This window comes from Miscanthus floridulus, chromosome 18, assembly GCF_019320115.1.
Source record: "Miscanthus floridulus cultivar M001 chromosome 18, ASM1932011v1, whole genome shotgun sequence".
Lineage (NCBI taxonomy): Eukaryota > Viridiplantae > Streptophyta > Magnoliopsida > Poales > Poaceae > Miscanthus > Miscanthus floridulus.
The window spans coordinates 99,678,241-99,698,397 of NC_089597.1; the positions used below are offsets into that span (position 1 = coordinate 99,678,241).

Here is a 20,157-nt window from a genome sequence, read left to right on the forward strand (position 1 = left end):
GACCCAGAACAGAATCCACTCAAGAACGTCGCTCGTCCGGAAGAACATCCTCGATGATGCACGATGCGAGGTATGTGGGGCTGAAGACGAAACTGCAGACCACGTCTTCTCGGGCTGTACCTTCGTGCAAACATTCTGGAGCCGAATTGGCTGGGCTCCTGGAGGAATACCGCCGGTCACTGAGCTATGGAACTCACAAACCCCGCCCCGCGTCCACAAGAGCGTGGCGCATCCCCTGATCCTCCTCTACTGTTGGGAAATTTGGAGACACCGGAACGATGTCGTATTCAGACATCTGGCGCCGAGCATAGACCGCCTGGTGGCTGCCTGCAAAGAGGCAGCCAGGTCATGGAGTTGCAGGATACCAAACAAGAATGAAGCCTTGAAAAGGAATTGGAGTAGCATAGTTGACATGTAATCTCATCCCCTCTTTGTTACTATTGGCTGTAATCTGTAAACTGGAGGGCTCTGCCCAATCCACCCACCGGTCAGGTGAGGATTGCTTTTGATCCCCCCCCCCCCCCCCCCCCCCCCCCCCCCCCCCCCCGAAGCTTGACCTCAAAAAAAAAAAAGGCTTAAATGAGATATGCTTCATTAAACTGTGTCAGAGTAGTCGTATTCTGTAACTGTTGAAAAGAGTCATATTTTGTACTTCAACACGAAGAACTGAACCTTTATATTTTCCTTTGGAAATGAAAACTTAATTTTGTGAGCAATACAAGGTATGCAACTTATTTCAGAGCATGTGGCATCTTTTCATCACGAGCAAGTTCTTGCGAATTGATTCACGAGTAACTAATTTCTGCTACTTAGTGCCCAGCTCTACCATCTGGTCAACTATCTGATGCCATAATATCCGTTGTTAACCACTAATTGGAATTGTGCAGGTGGGAGCCGTAGCTGAAGTATCTCATGCGGCGCTGCTGATTACCTCATCAAGGCTAGAGTTTCAATCAGCCTGTTCGGCTGAGGCTGAAACGATCGTATACGATTGTGGATTATTATTGCTGGCTGGTTTGGTGTGAGAGAAAAATATTATTCTGACTGAAAATTTACGATCGTTTATGACCAAGCGAACAAGCTGAGTATCTACAGCAATAGCTTGGTAGCTCATCTGCCACCATCTACTGAGAGATCAAGATCATATGAATATGATGATGATTGTGGACAGCCAATCTCCAGGATCTTGCCCTTCTAGGTGTTGTACGGTCACCGTCATCAGTACAAGGTTGCTTGTAGACTCTCTTCTGTCACTAAACAATTCATTCCACTGTGTAGCGGTTGTTGGGGGAAGAGCTGTCAAAGTTCCTGCTGGGAGGTATCGGAAGATGTACACCGTACAGATCCACATGTTCAGAATGATGGTAGAGAATCCTAGAGATATTATACACATGTTTATATATATATATATATATATATATATATATATATATATATATATATATATATATATATATATATATATATATATATATAGCGTTTGGTGGACCCGCCTTGATCACAGAAATGACCTCCATCCTGCGCTACAAATGCTCTGGAATACCCACCCCGCTTCTGCATTCCTAACGGTGACAAACTTTCGAAATGTACTCCGTATATATTTTCACACTCGATTTAGCACGCAAGGAAATCATGTGGAGCATGTGGAGGCCTCGGATGGGGGAGTCTGGACTGCTGTGCACCCGATGGACCAGCCATCCCCGCGCATATTTTAGCGAGGGAGATACGCCCTGTCACCTGATAAGTTATGGCTGAAATTACCGTTGGCTGATTTGTTGTGAGAGAAAAATATTGTTCGTTGGTAGAAAAAGTACAGCTTATAAGCCAAACGAACAGGGCGATACTTATTGATCTTTGTTCAGTTCAGTGCATCCTTTTGTCTAGTCCACGCAAGTAGACTAAACAACATGGCCAGGTGCCCATGTTGGTTCGAGCTGATCCACCGTGCAACTAGGATGGCTTCCGGCCTATTCGCTGGTTGGTTTTTGTACTGGTTTGGACTGGCTAATGTTGGTTTATTGTGAAGAAAAAAAACACTGTTGGTTTAGGCTGGCTGGTTTAGGCTGGCTGAAACCAACAAGCGAATAGGCTGTTCGTCTTCTCGGAATGAACCTATCTGTAGAATCGCCTTGAACGGGTGGAAATTAAAGCCCTTAAACAAATATTTGTCCTAAAAACTTATTTGTTTCTTTTGGAAACGTTGCTAGAATAAGGATGAATACGGGCCCCTAGCCTAAAAACAAGATCAAGATCACGCAATAACGGACAATATATACCTCATCTCGCCTTCTGCCCCATTTTTTTATTTTTCTACAAATATAAAAATATAGTCGGGATTAATATAGAAAGTAGAAAGGGATTCCCGTCCATTTTCAACCTACTTGACTACTTGTTTGCTCGTGGGAGCATTGTGCAGCTGGTCTTTGTGAAGAATACCTCTAGTCAAACTCCAAGTCTCCAATCAGATGATTTCGCAAAGGAAAGCACTTTTGGCTCATCCTTTTATAATAAATGAAAAAAAATTACCCCCTTAACAATTGTTGTGGTTCGATTTTTCATCATTTTATAGTTAAAAAATATAGTAAGTATCTGATAAGTTTTTTAAACCACGAAAAATATCTCTAATCTTATAAAAATTCTGAGAAAATCTTAGCATAACTAGGACAAGACAAACCCAAATAAAACATTTTGAACCACACAACGAATTCGTTATTCCTAAGCGAGTCATGAAGGGGGTGACAAACATACCTTGTCTCCACGTTGGATCCAGAGGGATCAAAAACCGCTAATTCTTAATAAAACATTTTGTACTCTTGAAAATATATCTAAAAGTTCCCAAAATTACATTTAGGTCTAGAAAAATAAGAAAAGTATGCATAAAAATATAAAAAATTCTCGAAACATTTCTAATCGATATTTTTTTTCTTCTCGAATACGCACAAGTGTGCGTATCATTATATTAGAAGGAAAAGAGTTTCAAATTACAAGGGTGCCGCTCCCGGTGTTAGTGTTTTGTTACCGACTACATTTTGAACCTTACATCCATGGCCGGCGCGATTTCTAATCGATATTTAAACTTGTTTTGGAAACTTTCGACAATAAAACACACAAAGATGCAACTAGCAAGAGTGCATCTTGCATTCTTGTCGGTTGAATCTCATATTTTTGTTTTAAAAGTGCATTTTGACATCAATTATAATGTTTAGTGATTTTTCAGATTTTTTCTATTTTCCTAGAGTTGAATCTATTTTTAAGCTTTTAGAGATATTTTCACTAGCTCTAAATATTTGGGTTCATCATGTCCTAGTATCTAGGATTTTTTTTTGGTTATCTTAGAAAACTGTTTTATGGGTTTAAAAATGGTATCAAGTATTTCACCTAATTTTTTAGAGTAAAAAGAAAAGATTGAAACCCATTTTTAAACGGATAGTAAGGTAATTTAAATGGCTTTAGTTAAACTGTAAGACGTCTGATTTTAAAGTTTGAGAAGTTTTGTTCGAAAAAAAAAAGTTTGAAAGGAAAAAAGTATGCCACGTCAATGTAGTTCATGGACGTGTAAAAGATTTTGAAAGAAACACGGTCCGTGGCCGCGACGCGGAGTGAATGAATGGGACCCGAGCGTGTAGTAGTCGAGCCAACGCGAAGCTGCGCGCCTGCCAAACGCTGACGCGGCACCAAAAGCACCGCGTCGGGTCGTCAAAGCGGCGAAGCGCGCGCGTTCCCCTTCCCCCACCACGGCACCCGCAACCCACCCACCCCTTTGCCTAGCGCACCACCTCTCTCCTCGCCGAGGCCACCGTCCGTCTCGCCGGGCGCGGGGATGAGGCGATCGTCGAGCGGGGCGCGCGTGTCGGACAGCGGCGTCGTCGTCGTCAGCGGGAGCGAGGCGGCTCTGCCGACATACGACCCGCTGTCGGCGGCGGGGAGGCGGGAGGCGGCGCGGACGCGGGCGCTGGGGCGCGCCGTGCACTGCATCCCCGTGGTGCTTCTCCCCTGCGCCCTCCTCCTCTGGCTCTCCGCCTCCTCCCACACCCACCTCGGTAAGGTTCAGACTGCCCTCGCCCTAGAATGTTATGTTACTCCTCTCCCCCAATTTCCCTCTGAGTCTGCTCCGATGGTGAATTGGCGATTGCCTAGGGGCGGTAGCTCGTGATTTGAACTCCGTCGTGTCCGGGGAGGTTTTTATGAAGTGAGATCATTCAGCTGGAGGGCGATGAGCTGGAAATCTCAGTTTCATACCTGCTGCAATAGGAACCATGCGAAATTAATGAGAAAGGGCATGAAAATCTAAGCTAAAAATGAGAACAAAATAAGATGAAGTTGAAGAATGTTAGCTCCCACCGACTCTCCTGGTCTGTTCAGTCTTGCAAGTTCTGAGGACACAGGAAAATATTTTTGCCTCGTAATTAATCTAATTACAGTTTTGAAAGTATTCGTTCTGCTTTGTGACCTGGATGCACTAAAAAAATGTGAAGGCATACATAACCTTAATTCCTAGCTGTCACCATGGGGGAAAGTATCAGGCACCACTGCCCTCAGAACATGGGCTAGCGTATGGTAGATTGGCATCTTCAGGTTTGTCGACATTGTTAAATGCAGGCCACTGTCCTGTTTCCAGCAATCAGTCTCCAATCTCTTTTCCTATATCAATTATACTGAGCCATTGTTTCCTTCTGCCTTGGTTGGCATAAATTTCCTCTATCCCACACGTTTGCTTCTTGCACAATACCTGCACCGAACATGCATTCTTGCAGACTTGTAATGCTTACAAGAGGAGGTCGATTGCACATTTTCTTCAAATTGTATTGTTGTGTATGCCAACGCTGCAAGATCACAAAAACATGTTCACGTTATCACTACCCTGCCCCAAACTCATGAACTGATTAGAAATGATCGGTTTGATTTATGTTTCTGTCTCCGGTCAAAATGTCTTTTGAAATGCACATCAATCGTATTGGCATTTCTCAAAGTTTTTTTTTCTCAAAGACGCAGGATAGAAAACATTGCTCAAAGTGTCTTTTGAAATGCACATCAATCGTATTTAGAAAAAAAACATCATTTCGATTTGGATATCTGTCCATGCCCACACACTTTCCTTCACAGTTATGGTCTTTCAACTTTCAAGTTGCACAGTGCATTTGATGGTGTCACTCACCACTGACAATAAAGTTCTGCATAGAAGTGTTCTTTTGTGCTGCTGAAACACTTTCTGATGTAAGTGATTTTGCTGTGTCTATACAGATTGAGAATCAGTGGGGATCGTGAGTGAACCTGGCAGGTTGAGTCTGGTTCTGTTATACTACTACAACTGAAGAGTTCTGAGTTCAACAAAAAAGAAGAGAAAGAAAACAACCAGACAAAAAAAGGTTAGGCTAGACATGATCAGGCAATACATAGGTGGGGATTCGCACAGAAAGTAGTTCATCTACTAGCAGGTTTTCGGATACACATTCTTTCAAAGTTTTCAGGCCATACGGAGTGGAGCTGATTGGCTCAGTGTTATATATTGTATACAAATGACATGTATTCTTTCCCAACACTATGCATACAATACATGTTCTAATATTCTTTCTGTACATGCTGTGGTATGTTCTTTGGACATTCTATACAAGTATACATGTGAATGTCATAGTCTCATGAAGAGGCAGAGCTTGGCCTAAAGCCAGCAGAGGCCAATCATTAAAGTTCGACGCTATTTTTAAATTTTTATCAAGCCAAATGGCTGCAACTGATGGGGTCCATGGCCTATGAGAAGCTCCACCACTTGATTGGTAGCGCAACCAAATCGCCGTTTGCTTGCTTGTAGTATTTGCCTCAAAGAAGCACCCCTGTATTTCTAAGTAATCCACCAGCTTGTACTTTGCAGAGCTAGCTCAGAGGTGTAAGTGAATTGTATCTACGCATCTAGGTGTAAACGAATTAGCGATAATATTCTTGCACTTGTTGATTTCAGCCAGGGCTTATCAGCTAGCCAACAGTGTTTTCCTCTCACAACAAACCAGCACCCGTCGGGCTTATTAGGCCAGAAACCAACCAGCGAACAGGCTGCTAATCTAAACCATTTGTGATGTGTACTTTTATATTGCACATATTTTACCTTTTGATTGACACGAGTTGTACGTATTCCATATAGCAATAAACAGTAGGGTAATTTGGTGGGAAGTGATGCTTCCAAAACGTAAAACCGCGTCTGTTCGAAAACCAGTACGCCCGCTTTAAAACGGCATCAATTTATAATCATAACGAAAAATATCTTGAAATGGTATTTCTTGAGCTAGAGGTTGCAGCCGTTTCGTTGTGTGGTGCTCTGCTCTGCATTTTAACAGAGAATGACAGGGAGCGACGTGATATCGTCAAATTTAAGATGGTCTTAAGACGTTACATCGTCGAATTTCTCTGCGTTTTGACAGAGAGGGGCGTTTTGATAGAGAGGGGCGTGATATCGTCAAATTTCTCTTCTCAGCATTTTGACAGAGAGTGACGGAGCGCGATGGCATTAACATATACGGAGTATACGCTGAACACGAACAGCGACCAAAGAAACACTGAAACAGTCGGTTGTCATGGTCCAAGCACCCCTGAACCGATGCTTCAGGTACACGAAATCTTCAGCCAGCCTTGTCCCTTTTCCAAGATCACATACGAAATTCTCGATAGAACGAAGCTTGGTATATCCATCATATTCCACCCGAGGGATAAGATAAGCCTGGCTTGTTGCATGCGTGAAGCAAATCCGCGCGCCTGGACTGGACACGTGACCACCAAGATTTCTGAATCCGGGACGCATGCGATCCGATCCCTGGCGGATTTTCACGCCTCATTTTCAGCGGTGCAAATCTAGACGGAGGTGTCTCCGTCTAAAGCTGGCCCTGTCCTCATGGACAACCGCCTCCAAGAAACGCAATGCGCGGTGTGGCCAATGGCAGCCCAGCCACTCGTTGCGCCCAACCAAACCATGACCTGAAAGCTACTGGTGCCACAAATGTTTTTGAATAATCATTAATTACATGAGCACCCTTTTTTAAGCGATGCTGTACTGTTTTGTTAATAATGAAAAGAGGTTGTCTGTCTCTTATGTGCTGATGAGTGTCAGATTTTTTTTGCATTGCTTTTGTTGGGTCGTCTTTCCGGCACGCAAGGAATATGAAAGCAAGGTAAACAAGCAAAGCGAGCAGCTAATTCGAGAGAAGAGGGGTGGGGTTACGTACGGCAGCGGCTAAAACGTGACTAGCTGCCAAGCCATTAACGCTGCCACCGGATGGAAAAAAAAGGAGTATGGCTTGGCAGATGACAACTTGCACTTGCTAGAGCTTCTTCATGCCCACGAAAACTAGGGGGGGAGAAATACTAGTTGTAAACCGTCAAGCTACTCTCTCTGGTAAGATAATTGTCTTCTTTAAAACACGTGTAAACTCCGTTAAGACACGTATTAGAAGTTTTTTTTTTTGGAAATGATGCACATACGCAATGCGAAAATAGTTTTCTAAAAATTCATATGAAAATGATAAATTTCATGTGCGCATATACTAGAAGAAAGAATCATGGGAGTCTTCAAAAGTTTTAAGGATTTTTCACAACTACACTAAATGAATGGTTTGCACCAAATGAATGTTTTGCCGTCTAGAACAACCGTGCTCAAGTTAACTAACTATTTGATTTTTTTTACATTTTTAAAGATGGTTTGTCTTCTTTTTTTTTAAAAAAAAAACAAAGCGCAAACACATAGCTCATACACACTAGCACACATGTCTTACCCTATGGACAAACCCTATGACACTAACACCATAAAATCTAGAATAAATCCATGTCGAGCCAGATAGACATGTTCTATCGTAGAGAACCTAACCAGCCGAGCTACGCTATGCACCGGGAAAAACTCCATGACTCGACTAACAACAAATGTAAGAAGCATGATAGATAATTTAGAAGGTACTCCCTCAATCTGAAAAATATAGGTCGATCTAGTTTGGCCCTTAAGTGCTTAAAAATTCTGTGACTAAGTTTGTAAAAAAAATTATAAACACCTAGAACATCAAATTAGTTCATGAATCCATCATGAAATAATCCTTTGTGCATTTATTTGGTATATGATATATAAGAGATTGTTTTTATAGTTTTGGTCAAAGTTAGAGAAGTTTAACTCATGACAAAAAAATTTGAAGGAAGCTAAGTTCTGAAACGAGAGGGAATAACAATCATTGCCGATGATACTCATGCGATTTTCATCATTGTCCTGAGCTGTAGCAGTTGATGAAAAGGGTTTTTTTTATATGGCAAAAGATCTCGGTAGATCACACGCTCAACTAAATCAGCGCACTGCCACCCAAAAACCGGGTATGAGTGTTAAGGATCATCCTCAGCTAGGTTAAAACCATTGCTACGCTCCGGGAAAAAAAAATCACAATTGGGCAAGTAGGTTAAACGCGAATAATTTGGACAAAGGGGGTAAACGCACACCTGACAAATGGGATCTCAGCCGTCAAATGCCAAACAGACGGTCAACAAGCGATGGGCTGGCCGAGGCCCAAAACAAGGCTCCGAGGCCGTTTCGATCCAACCGTCCAATGGCAGTGATGACTTGTCGCCTCGAATCGAACTCGGAGCGCGACGCAGGCCCACCATCCCTCCCCTGCCCTGACCCCTGTATATAAACCGCTTCGGCCGCACAGGTCCGAATTAATTGATTTTTTATATAATTATAAACCGACTGAATTTGCTTATTTCCGGCTCTTGAAATCGCCCCCTGATTCCTCCGCTCGTCAAATCCTCGCCGTGCCCGCGTAGCAATTCCTTGCGTTGGCGAAACACCGCGAGCTCCTCCCTCTCTCCGGCGGCAAATCGTAGAATCGCCTCGCTTGGCCCGGGGCCGCTCTGAGCCCGCCGCCAGCCTCCTCGTCTGAAGAAGAACGGCAGCCGTCGTCGGGCTCCGGTGGTTCCGCCGGACAACGGCAGGTAGCCAGTCGCGCTCCTCACGCCGGCGACTCGATTGGCATTGTATCTGCCTTTCCGTTTGTTGGTAAGCATCTTAACTTCGCTTGGTGATTTTTTTTTCTTTTTTTTTCGGAGACTTATTTGTTCGGTAGATCGATCTCTTTACTTACTACTATGATCAACAATCAGATCGAAAATTCTGGAAAGAGGAGCGAATCGGGATTAATCCGTTGCAGATACAAAGCCCGCTCCTGGTGGATGTGCGAGGCCATGTTTTTGTTGCAAAAAACACGCCCAAGCGATTCACTTCGATTTCGTTCTTGTGTTCTTGTAACGGATCAAAGCACTGATGTTCCTGCGCTGCAATGGCTCCTTCGCTCGTTAATCTGTTATATTCTGTTGTCAATACTCGGTTATATTCTGTTGTCAATACTCGGCTGTAGTCAAGGATGCGATTTCTTTCAGTCAAAATCTTTTGGGTGCTCCTGTAGAATTTGGAAATCTTCGTATTTTGACTCCTGTTAGTCTGATTTATGTTTTGGCGCCCGTTAATCTAGTTTGTTCGACTATTGACAATATTTTTTATTTCTTGTTTGCGACAGAGTTCCCGAAGCAAAACGATCCTATGAGATTCTTCAAGGGGAGCAAGGTGGAGGTACTGCAGGAGGCAGAGGTGCCATTTGGTTCTTGGAGGCCTGGTGAGATCATCTCCGGCAATGGACACACCTACTTGGTGAGATATGATGAAAGTCCCGTTGACTCTAGCGTGGCTGTTGAAAGGGTGCCAAGAAGGTTGATGAGACCTCGCCCTCCTGTGGATGATCCTGTACGCTGGAGTTTGGGTACTATTCTTGAGGCCTTTGACAGCTACTCGTGGAAGGTTGCTGAGGTGGTGAGAGTGCTTGGAAAGAATCAATATCTAGTCAGGCTCCTTGGGTCTTCGCTGGAGTTGAGTGCACATGCATCGGATCTTCGATTGAGGAAGCTTTGGCTAGATGACAGATGGGTTGTGACTCAGAAGGTAATGCTTTGTTCCTTCAATTCTCAAACTACATTAGATTATTTTATAATAAGGAGATCAATAGAAAGATGTTTTTACTTATATACATTAGCTCAATCAAGCAGTTAACATGGTCTAACTGTTGTATTTTCAATAAAATCTAATACCATAATTTTGAGGTTCTTTGATGTTCACTCATGAGCAGTTAGATTTTGTTTCAAGTATTAATGGGAATGCCCTAGATCCTAATGAGACTTGTCTTTCAATCATTTTCAGTATTCCGCAAGATGCTTGGATGGTGGTGCATTCAGAGGCCGATCAAAAGATGGAAATTTGGACCATAACCATAACTTCAGAATGGACAGGCGTATTCAACTTGAGAACCTGAATGCTTTTGAGGGTGATACATCTAGAGGCATCAAGAGAAAATCGTCTGCTATGTCAACACATCCTCAATGCAGTGAAATCACTAAGAGATTGCGGACACCAAATAGAAAAGGAAGGTACTCAAAGCTGGTTGATAGAGGTTCTTTCCCTTTGGCTGAAAAGGTAGATGCTGTTGATTCCCCATGCTTTATGCTGGGTGGGAAATACATGCATGCTAGTCATAAAGGGCATACTAGAACAACTGAAGAATTTAGTGACACAGAGAGTATCTCATCTTCTGTTGGTAGTTCTAGTCCTAACAGTACCCCCCATAGATCACAGTATTATAATTTGGTCTACCAAAGTGGAGATACCTGTAGTAGAACTGATGATGATGAAGCTTCTACATTTGAAAGAGAAACATCAGAACATGATAACGATGGATTGAGGGAAGAAACCCATTTGTTGGAAGAAACCCATTTGCTGGAATTACATGCTTATCGTTCAACAATGTTAGCCTTGTATGCTTGTGGGTCAATTAGCTGGGAGCAAGAGGCTTTGTTGACTAACCTAAGGTTAACACTGAACATCTCAACTGATGAACATCTAGCTGAATTGAGGAGTTTGGTTACCCATGCTGTTACTTCCAGATAGCTTTTGTTGTTACTTTCCTGGTGACATTTCATATCTTTCTAATTATTGTAAGTTGGGAAATCTCATTAAGGGGTTGAGGTGTTGGAGTACTTCATGTGTAGAATTTTACTTGTGAAAAGAGTCGGTTGGGAAATTTTGTACTATAGATATCTCAAGATTTCTGAAATTTTGCGACAGGGTCTTGAATTATTAATGTTTTTCATACTGAAACACCTCTGTTTTTCTTTCATCTTTGCCTTATGTGGATGTTTAACACTGTACTACTCCACCAATAGTCCTGTCTCCTTGATTGTGTTTGTGATGATTGATGACTGAACTTACAATATTTTGATCAAAACATGTACACGGTGCTGTTAATGAATATCCTTAAGGAAGTTTAGTTTTGTAAACGATTATCTTTGTAGTGTCGTGCTATATAAGTATGCTTTTACTATAGTCGTGCTATACTTGTCTCCAGAGGTGGTGAAAAATTGCGAGTATGGATTGTGAAATATCTGTATGTCTCCTCTTCACATTGTGTTGCCTAGTGGGCTGACTAATTGGTAATGTTTTTTTGCTGTTAATTTAGTAGCAGCTGTTGTGCATGGGCAGAACTTTAGTATTGTTCAATTCTGCAACAGCAAAAGTTTGGGGAAAGGAAATCTGATATTTCTCATGAACTTTCCAGGGCCAAGGTTGGAGGCTTGTAAAGCATCCTTCCATAGGTTCTGTAAATGGAGTCTGCCACATGTTTTGCAGTGCGATAAATGTGGCAACATTTCCATTGAACTTCCATTGGTACTAAATTTATTTTCAATATCTTTTTGCTTTTAGGATCATTATATTTTTTCTTCTAGCATAGTAGTTTCCATGTGAGCTGTCATACCTTATGCTCGCAAATAATAGAACAAAGGCCTAAGGAGCACTCAGTTTGATTTACTTATAAAATATATAAGTATAATAACACAAGGGCTGCCCCGTGTGGCTACTTGTATGTGCTCACCTCAAACTTGTATCAAAGATTTATTTTGTTCTTTTTGTTCGTAATTAAGGTCAAGCAGGGCCAAGACTGTGGTTCCAGATTAGCACTGGTTGCTGGATAAAAGGTCAAATTGGATTCGTTTATGATCCAAAGACAAAAAGGTGATCTGTTTGTTGTGTGTGATTTTTCACAGAACAAGCATATTCCCTCTTTGGTAAGTGCTCCTGGAACTCTTGGTTTTATTTAAATCCTTTTTGAGGAGGAAGATTTGAATGATAGTGACAAGGTAAACTAAAATATATTTTGGTCACTGATGCACATTTTTTCCATGTAAAATAAAGCAACCAACAGTCGTAGCTGTATTTATTATATGGATTTATGATAAACACCTCTCAAAATATCAGCAAGTTAAATTGCAATTGATACCTACCCTTAGCACAAAAACAACAGTATTTTAGGTAGGCAATTATAGGTCGCTTGAATAGACTTTACAGATGCATTGTGTTGAAGTTAAGAAATATTCAAGATATATGTTACGAGTGCAGATTGCATAGACTTTACAGATTCATTGTGTTGAAGTTAAGAAATAGTCAAGATATATGTTATGGAGTGCAGATTGTTTTGAGTTAAAAGTTATATATATAGGTAAATTATATATATAGGTAAATAAATATGGAGTAGGGACTAGAACTTAGGGGCTGTTTGGTACCTTTGCTGGCTACTGTGTAGCCTCGCCAAGCAAGGAATCAGAGCACACAGCTTAATTGGTTGTCTGGCGAGGACATATTGATTTATGCGCGCTGTTAAGATTTTCCTTGCTGCTTCGAGTGAGCCAATTTGGCTCGCCTGGACAGGCAAGATCCTCGTGGCTTGTGTGAGCTAAGCAAGGGGAGGTGGCTGAGAAACCAAGCAGCCAGCCCCTTAATACCTGAACCAGCTATCTTGTGCTTATGGGTGTTACACCTAAGAGTCTTGCATCAAGACAAGGTTGCTGTTTATCATCATACACTTGAAATCTTTGTTAGATAATGGAATAATAATATCCCAGATGTTTTTGAAATATATTTGAAGATCTTTGTAAGTGACCACATCCACAATGACTTTGTGTTCCATGTTTTGCTTTACATGTTTTGTGTTGAACACTTAGGCATTTTAAGAACTGTTTACTGCTTATTTGCTTTAAAAAACTACTGTTTGCTGCCTAAAATTGTTATATACCCATGCTTAAATAGAATACTATATGCATAGATGGAATCTTAGGCAACTGGGGAACATGCTTTACAGTGTGCAAGTTAATACTTGTAATAATTAGAAATTGGTGCAGATTCTCATGTGCTATATCGTTGCTTCCATTATCTCCCCATTGCAGACAGATATTCAGTCTGGGATATGTAGTGCTAATTTGTTTGTTTACAAGATTTTAATAATCACATGGTTATTGTAAAGGACAATCATGAACAATTTTTGGCTTTATGAGCTTTCAATGTGCAATCAGCTCAAGTTCATTTTGGCCTACGCATAAGTTGATGCACACTGCAATTATATAATAGGAAGTTATTATCAGGTTAAAAGAAATGATTTAGGTGAAATGGTGTGAAACTCAAACATAAATTCCCAAAAGTTCTCAGAGAGGAGATATAGTGCATGCCCCCTCCCCTATCTGATGTTTTCTTTTTGGAGAAATTGTTTCATTTTCAATGCAATATGTTACCTAGTATGCTGGCATATGTGGAAGTAGGGAAGGCTCTTTTACTAGGAATTTTGTAAAAGCATACAAATGTGCCCTAGTTCAGGACTTGCAGCTGATTTTCCATGTACACACAAAATGTTGGGATTACATGGTCTGGCCTTGCATCAAGAAAAACTTGCAGGTATGTCTGTACAGTAATTTGTCAGTCGTCTTATACATATGATGCATACCTTTTTATCTGTTCTAGTGTTTTGTAATCCAGATATTGTAGCTGGTGTTCTTCATGAAATATGATTTGCGCCAGTCATGTCAGCGAGACTATGAGACTTATTTTGCTGGAGAAGTATTTGGCCACCTTACTTTTGTGCTAAAGCCAGCTGCCCTTCAATTTTTTCCTGGGTGTACTATGTCACTTAGGTTTGGTTGTTGTGCAATTGAAGGAACATGTTTGAAATACAATGGATAGACAATCACATATTTTCAGAAGTGAAGTGGCTAGGCCCTTGTTGTTCTGATGAACAAGCAAGAAGCTGTTCTGAGGAACAAGCAAGAAGCTTATTTTATAGTTAAGTACAAGTGAAAAGTTTCTCCATGGTGTATTGAAGTTGTTCGGCTGATAAGCCGGCTGATGCTGATTTGTTGTGAGAGAAAAACAATGTACCATGTGCCTTCGATCTCTTTACTTCCCATTAAACCTAATGCTGTTCTTGCGTGTTTGGAAATTCATGTACCGTGTTTTTTTTATAACAATGTACCTTGTTGTTGGCCTTGGAAATTCTGCTGATGTTGTTGGCTTCGTGTTTGACAATAAGCTTGTATTGTTTCTGTGTTCACCTACAGTTTTTTGTTCAATCTTTGCCTGTGACAAAGCGAACATTTACGATAATGTAAAGTTGTAACAGCGAGATTGCCGTCAGATCTGTGTACCAATTTTCAGTATACCAGCGATAATGACAAAGTGAATCGTTGAGATTTCACCAGTGTTTGAAGTGGAATGGGTGCAAACTTTGTAGGCCTGAGCTAGAAGCCTACAAGTAATGGGCCCACCTAGCTGATCCAGATCTAAACCCACCAGACTTTGTGTACCAAAAAGTTTAGTTGCTCATTGTTTTTAGTGTAAATAAATTAGGTTCCTACCTTAAATTCTTGTGTTCAATCGAAGCATGATGCTTCTAGCTGCAACATCATCCATCCTTTTGTCAGTACTCAACCTGATGGAATCACCCAACTACTTGAGCATTCTTCTTTTCTTTCATCAAGTGATGACGATCTGTGTTTAATGCCATGAACTGATGGTGTTTCTGCTTTGGATGATACACGTATGATTGCAGCAGAGCACCAAGGATCGGATACGTAAAATCAATCTCAATTTCCTTGGAAGGCTAAGGCCACCAAGGCCAGTAAACGAGCCAAGTAGAAGGGCCTGTTCCGGGAAGGCTCTGCACTCTGCAGCCTGCATGTGAGATGAATGAGCCAAGCCAATTATACAAGCTGAGTCCTTGTTTAGGTCCAATTTTTTTTTTCCAAAAAGTATTATAGTACCTATTACATCGAATCTTGCGATACGTGCATGGAGCATTAAATGTAGACAAAAAAAACTAATTGCACAGTTTAGTTGGAAATTGCGAGACGAACGTTTTGAGCATAATTAGTCTATGATTAAACACTAATTGTCAAATAAAATGCTACAGTAATCTAAATTCCAAAATTCAGCCAACTAAACACGCGCTGACAATTACTATCCCATTCTCCAGCCGATTCAGAGAAGCAGGGGGCCACGCCGGCGCGGGATCCGGCGACAGCGGCGTGACCGGCTCGGGGTCGGGGACCAGGCTGCCGCTCCGGTCCCGCGGGATCCGGCGACAGCGGCGCGACCGGCTCGGGGTCGGGGACCAGGCTGCCGCTCCGGTCCCGGTGGTGCCCTTCTGCCCGTCCGCTGCCTGCCGCCACTGCCGCGCCGACGACAAACAACGTCGTCAGCCATAATGATCGGTATGTCGTCGCTGCAGAGTGCAGACCGCACCGCAGTGCTGCCACCGCCCTAATGAACTCCTTCCTCAGTGCTGACCCGTGCCGCATTTGCAGTTGCAGTGCGTTATGGGCCTGGGATGGCTGCTGATGCTCTGGGCACTACCACTACTGAACCAAAAGCATAGTAAGGCCCCGTTTAGTTCCCAAAAAATTTTGCATAGTAACCGTCACATCAAATCTTACGGTACATGCATGGAGTACTAAATGTAGACGAAAAAAAAACTAATTACACAGTTGGTTAAGAAATCGCGAGACGAAACTTTTGAATCTAATTAGTCAATAATTAGACACTAATTACCAAATACAAACGAAATGCTACAGTGAGCCAAAATCCAAAAAATTTTGGATCTAAACGCACCCTAAAGGCTTTGTGCCCAGCAAGCATTGATACCAACCATGGCAGAACAGAATGGCAGCGCCAATATCCTTCTGCTGCTGCTCTGCACATGCAGAGTACACTCCGTCAGTACTGCAGGAATGTGGCTGGCAACGCTGGCAGTTTGTGAGGATGCAACATCTGTCCAAGAGTTCCTTCGTCTCAACGTAAATTCTCCAGCCTCAGTCTCTGCACCAACCAGTTTATAATAATATTGTTCGAAAGATTAACCTCTCGATCTACTTGTACTCTAACAGTTACAGTTAACCATGGGCAAGCCCATGGCTTTACTGACAAGTCCAGTAGTCCACCCCGATTTTTTTTATTTTTAGCCTTTTTTTTGAAATTTTTTCACAGATATGCCCCTGGAGGAAAGATTTCAGAATCTGTATCCTTAGCTCGGCGCCATCATTGTTGCCGCCGAGCTAACACTTCTCGGCGTCAGCGCCGGCGCCGAGCTCTTGGGCTTGAAGCCAACGTGGCGTGACATGGCAAGAAGCTCGGCGCTAGTCACCCTGACGCCAAGCTCGGCGCCGTAGATCTTGGCGCCGAGCTGACGCCGAGCCTTTCTTACGTATGGGTCCCAATCCTTTCTCTCTTCCTCTCCCTCTCTCTCTCGCATCTCCCTCGCCCACGCACGCACCTCGCTGCGGCCGCCCGCCCGTGCCGCACCACCACCGCGCCCGCGGCCGCCCCGCGCCTAGACACCCGAGCCTCGCCTCTACCACGGCCGCGCCGCGCCCCCGAGGCCGCGCAAGAACGCCGCGCCCGCGCCCACACCCGGATGGCCACGCCGCGCCGCCACCGCGGCCGCACCCGCGCCCCGGTCCCCTCGCCGGTCCCTGCACCCGCGCCGCGCCCTCGCCTCGCCCGACGTGCCGCCCGCGCCCGCCTTGGCCGCGCCCCGCCGCGCCGGTGCCGTGGCCGTGACCGTGCCGCCCGCCACCGCCGACCTAGGGCGCGCCCGCCCGAGCCGGCCTCGCCGCGCGGAGCGCCGGGCATCCCGCGCCCCCCGCCTGCCACCGCCGTTGTCGGCCGCGCCCCCGCCGGCCCCGGCACCTGCAGCGGCCGGCCGTGCCACCGTCGGCCCAGCTTGTCAACCTGACCCACGCTCGGCATCCGCTGCGACTCCATCGACGTCCGCGACTCCGTCGTCGGACAGGTAAAAATTATGAATTTACAATGTGCGTACTTAATTAACTTTGATTGTAGTGTAGTAGTTTTGACATTTGTTATTTACTAGTTAATGTGATGACTCAGGTAGTTGATTTAGTTAGTGATCTAGTGAGATATATATGTAGATAGATAGAAACATAGATACATAGGTACATAGATATAGTTAGATAGCTACTTAGATCGGTAGTTACATATTTAGTTAACTAAATAGGACCTAGCTATTTAGTTAGTACAATGTATCTATGTATGTAGTTATTATCTTATTTACTTAGTTTGTAGTTAGAAAGTACTTGTTAGGTACTATCTATCGCCTAATTTGGACTAAAAGGTCATGTGTTTCGTTATGTGTTTAAACTAGATAGACAACCTAGTGACCATATATCATGGAGGCACTGTTGAATACGATCGCTATGGATATGTTGAGTTTGTTGATATACAAAGCGTGCCTGTGCTATTCAATGATAGGCCTTCATTTAGTGAGATGGTTGCAAGGGCTCGGGAGGAGCTGCATTACCTTGGAGATGATGGCATTGCAGTTGAGGGTGTATTACACCTAGGTTCTTCTCCCAACATCCTCAGGCGAATGATCCCAATTGGGTGTGCGGATCAGTGGGAGAACTATATGAGATCGGCTATGAAGAACTAGCTGCAATGTTTGAACGTGGTTGTGCGTCGGGTGTTAGTTGATCCCATCCCTCATGGGTTTTCCCCACCAATAGGTCAGCAGGCACACATCGACCTTTCCATCCCGGAACCTGATATGGATGTGGAGGTTGCACCTACGGTTCCCGATGCTCAATCTGCCCCCAATGCGGTAGTTGGAGATGCTTATCAGACTCATGTTGTTGTGGCACCTTACCGAGAATCTACTCTGGAAGGATGGTGTGAAGGGTAACTTTGATCTATTCTAGGAGGCTGCTCGACAGCTTGAGGACAAGTACTTTTAGAAAAAGTTAGAGCAAGTCAAAACCGCATCAAATGCAGAAGGTAGACAATGGCTCATAGGTTTGATGAGGGATTTGGAAAAATGGATGAGAGCTCACGACGCCGGTGGATGGAGGTACGAGTTTTAGTGCAACAACATGGCAGAGTCATTCAATAAGTTGCTATTGGGGATACGTGGTATGCCCGTGAATGCAATAGTTCAATTCACCTTCTATAAGCTTGTTGCCTGGTTCAACGATAGACACGCCCATGCATTGAAGTTATGGAGTGATGGAGAGATATGGGCTCCAAAACCGAAGGCACACCTAGAGAAGACAAATGAAAGGGCTGGCACACATGAGGTTACATGCTTTGGCCACGCCACAAGGACTTATCAGGTCAAGCATAGGGGCGGTACAACGTCCGACGACGAGGTCCGAGAGTCGAGGATGCACGTGGTTGTCCTCCAAGATTTCAAATGCACTTGTGGTAAACCAAGATAGTACCACTTTCTATGTTCCTATTTGGTGGCAGCAGCTTGGCATCGCAACTATAATATCGAGAGCAGGATACCTCACGAGTTTAGTGTCGACATGCTTGTGCACACATGAAGCCCCCTATAAAGAAAATGGACCCTTGGCCCATTTACTTTAGATTTTGGTGTTTGATGATCAACACAACCAAATTAGACTAATGAATTTGCAAGTGATTGTTTTGTAGTTCAATAAGATGCAAGACGTGACTTGGACGAAGGCAACGTGATGATCCGATGATCAACACCATAAGCAAGACCATAGAAGCACAAGAGAAGACCTAAGATATCAAGCAAAGTCCAAGCATTAAGATAGGAACCAAGCCGTATGCAAGATCACGAAGAAACGAGCTCACATGAGTGACCGGACACTGGACCGGACGCTAGTAGCACAGTGACCAGACGCCCTGATCAAGAGGCTCAGCAGCAGCAGTGATCGGACGCTGGTGACAGATCGACCGGACATAGGACAGCAGAGTTCGGTCAAGTACAGAAAGGTTCCAGAGCGGCGAAAATGCGATCGGACGCTGGCAGCGTCCGATCAGTTGATCGCAGCTCTAACGGTCCGGACGACCGGACGCATCTGGTCAGGACGTGATCAGTGTTCGGTCAGTAGCAGAAAAGCGGGATTTCGTCCCCAACGGCTACTTTCTCAGTGGGGCTTATAAATAGACCCCCAACCGGCCATTTGAGGAGTGTGGAGCTAAGGAAACATATCTAGGGTGTTGATGCACCATTTTAGTGATCTCCACTTGCATAGTGCTTAGTGTTTCATCAGGTGATTAGCATAGGTGCTTTGCGAAGCGCTTAGGTTGATTAGACCACCGCTTATGCGCTTGCTCTAGGTTTAGGCCTAGTGTTTAGTGAGGTTTGTATACCTCTTACCACTCGGTGCTTGCGCGCACCATTGTTGTACATCGGAGGGGCTTGTAGTCTTGTGAGATCACACCAACCGTGTTTGTGGTGTGGCTGCCACTGTGTACCGGAGGGAACAAGGCCCACGGCGTTTCGACCGAAAGCTTAATAGTGAAGGCGGCGGGGAGCATTCAAGAGAGGCTTACCGAAAGGTACGTCGGAGACCCACTTGCGCGTGGGGAAGGTTCGAGGCTATCTACGGAGTTACCCAACTAGGAGCTTGGCCCTTGCATGGGATTCTTTACGAGGGGCTCCAACGAGGACTAGGAGGAAGCTTGCGCGCTTCTCGATACCTCGGTAAAAATACCGAAGTTGTCGACGAGAGTTCACATATCTCTACCTTGCTCTTTAGCTTCCACATTTACATTGATTGTATTACTCCTTTTACGGTAGAGATAGCAATACACTAGCAAAACTGTAGTTGCAAATTTAAATAATTTATCTTTTGCATATGTTTGCTAAGGTTAGAAAAAGAGGCCATAGTTTAGAGTTAGAATTTTAAGTTGCCTAATTCACCCCCCTCATAGGTGTCATGGTTCTTTCACCCTCGCTTCGTGCCTTTCTAGGACCCTGGAGAGTGGCCTCCATATGATGGGCCGAA

General features: G+C 43.8%; 2 protein-coding genes across 9 annotated transcripts; both read left to right on the top strand.

The window, feature by feature from the left end:
* The first annotated feature begins 3,706 nt into the window (after positions 1-3,706).
* LOC136521453 (uncharacterized) lies at positions 3,707-5,576 on the top strand. Its single transcript, XM_066515196.1, has 2 exons — positions 3,707-4,040; positions 5,242-5,576. Exons 1-2 carry the CDS (start codon positions 3,821-3,823, stop codon positions 5,244-5,246), a joined length of 225 nt encoding a protein of 74 aa, XP_066371293.1. The 5' UTR covers positions 3,707-3,820; the 3' UTR covers positions 5,247-5,576.
* Positions 5,577-8,697: 3,121 nt separating this feature from the next.
* LOC136519910 (DUF724 domain-containing protein 3-like) lies at positions 8,698-14,435 on the top strand. 8 transcript variants are annotated; one of them, XR_010775075.1, is made up of 5 exons: positions 8,698-9,016; positions 9,534-9,952; positions 10,208-10,872; positions 11,619-11,728; positions 11,983-14,435. XR_010775075.1 is itself a non-coding variant. In XM_066513294.1 (5 exons), exons 2-5 carry the CDS (start codon positions 9,557-9,559, stop codon positions 12,014-12,016), a joined length of 813 nt encoding a protein of 270 aa, XP_066369391.1. In that variant the 5' UTR covers positions 8,698-9,016; positions 9,534-9,556; the 3' UTR covers positions 12,017-14,435. The 8 variants fall into 8 exon arrangements, 6 of the variants coding, with proteins under 6 accessions (XP_066369391.1, XP_066369390.1, XP_066369392.1 ...); XR_010775074.1 differs by lacking the exon at positions 11,619-11,728 and having other exon boundaries at positions 11,983-13,783; positions 13,865-14,435; XM_066513294.1 differs by having other exon boundaries at positions 10,208-10,480.
* The last annotated feature ends 5,722 nt before the right edge of the window (positions 14,436-20,157 follow it).

Bases quoted from the DNA above. Each gene is read 5' to 3' on its own strand.
- LOC136521453 (XM_066515196.1), top strand. From the start codon at position 3,821: ATGAGGCGATCGTCGAGCGGGGCGCGCGTGTCGGACAGCGGCGTCGTC.
- LOC136519910 (XM_066513292.1), top strand. From the start codon at position 9,557: ATGAGATTCTTCAAGGGGAGCAAGGTGGAGGTACTGCAGGAGGCAGAG. The intron at 9,953-10,207 runs GTAATGCTTTGT...AATCATTTTCAG, and splicing joins GATGGGTTGTGACTCAGAAG to TATTCCGCAAGATGCTTGGA.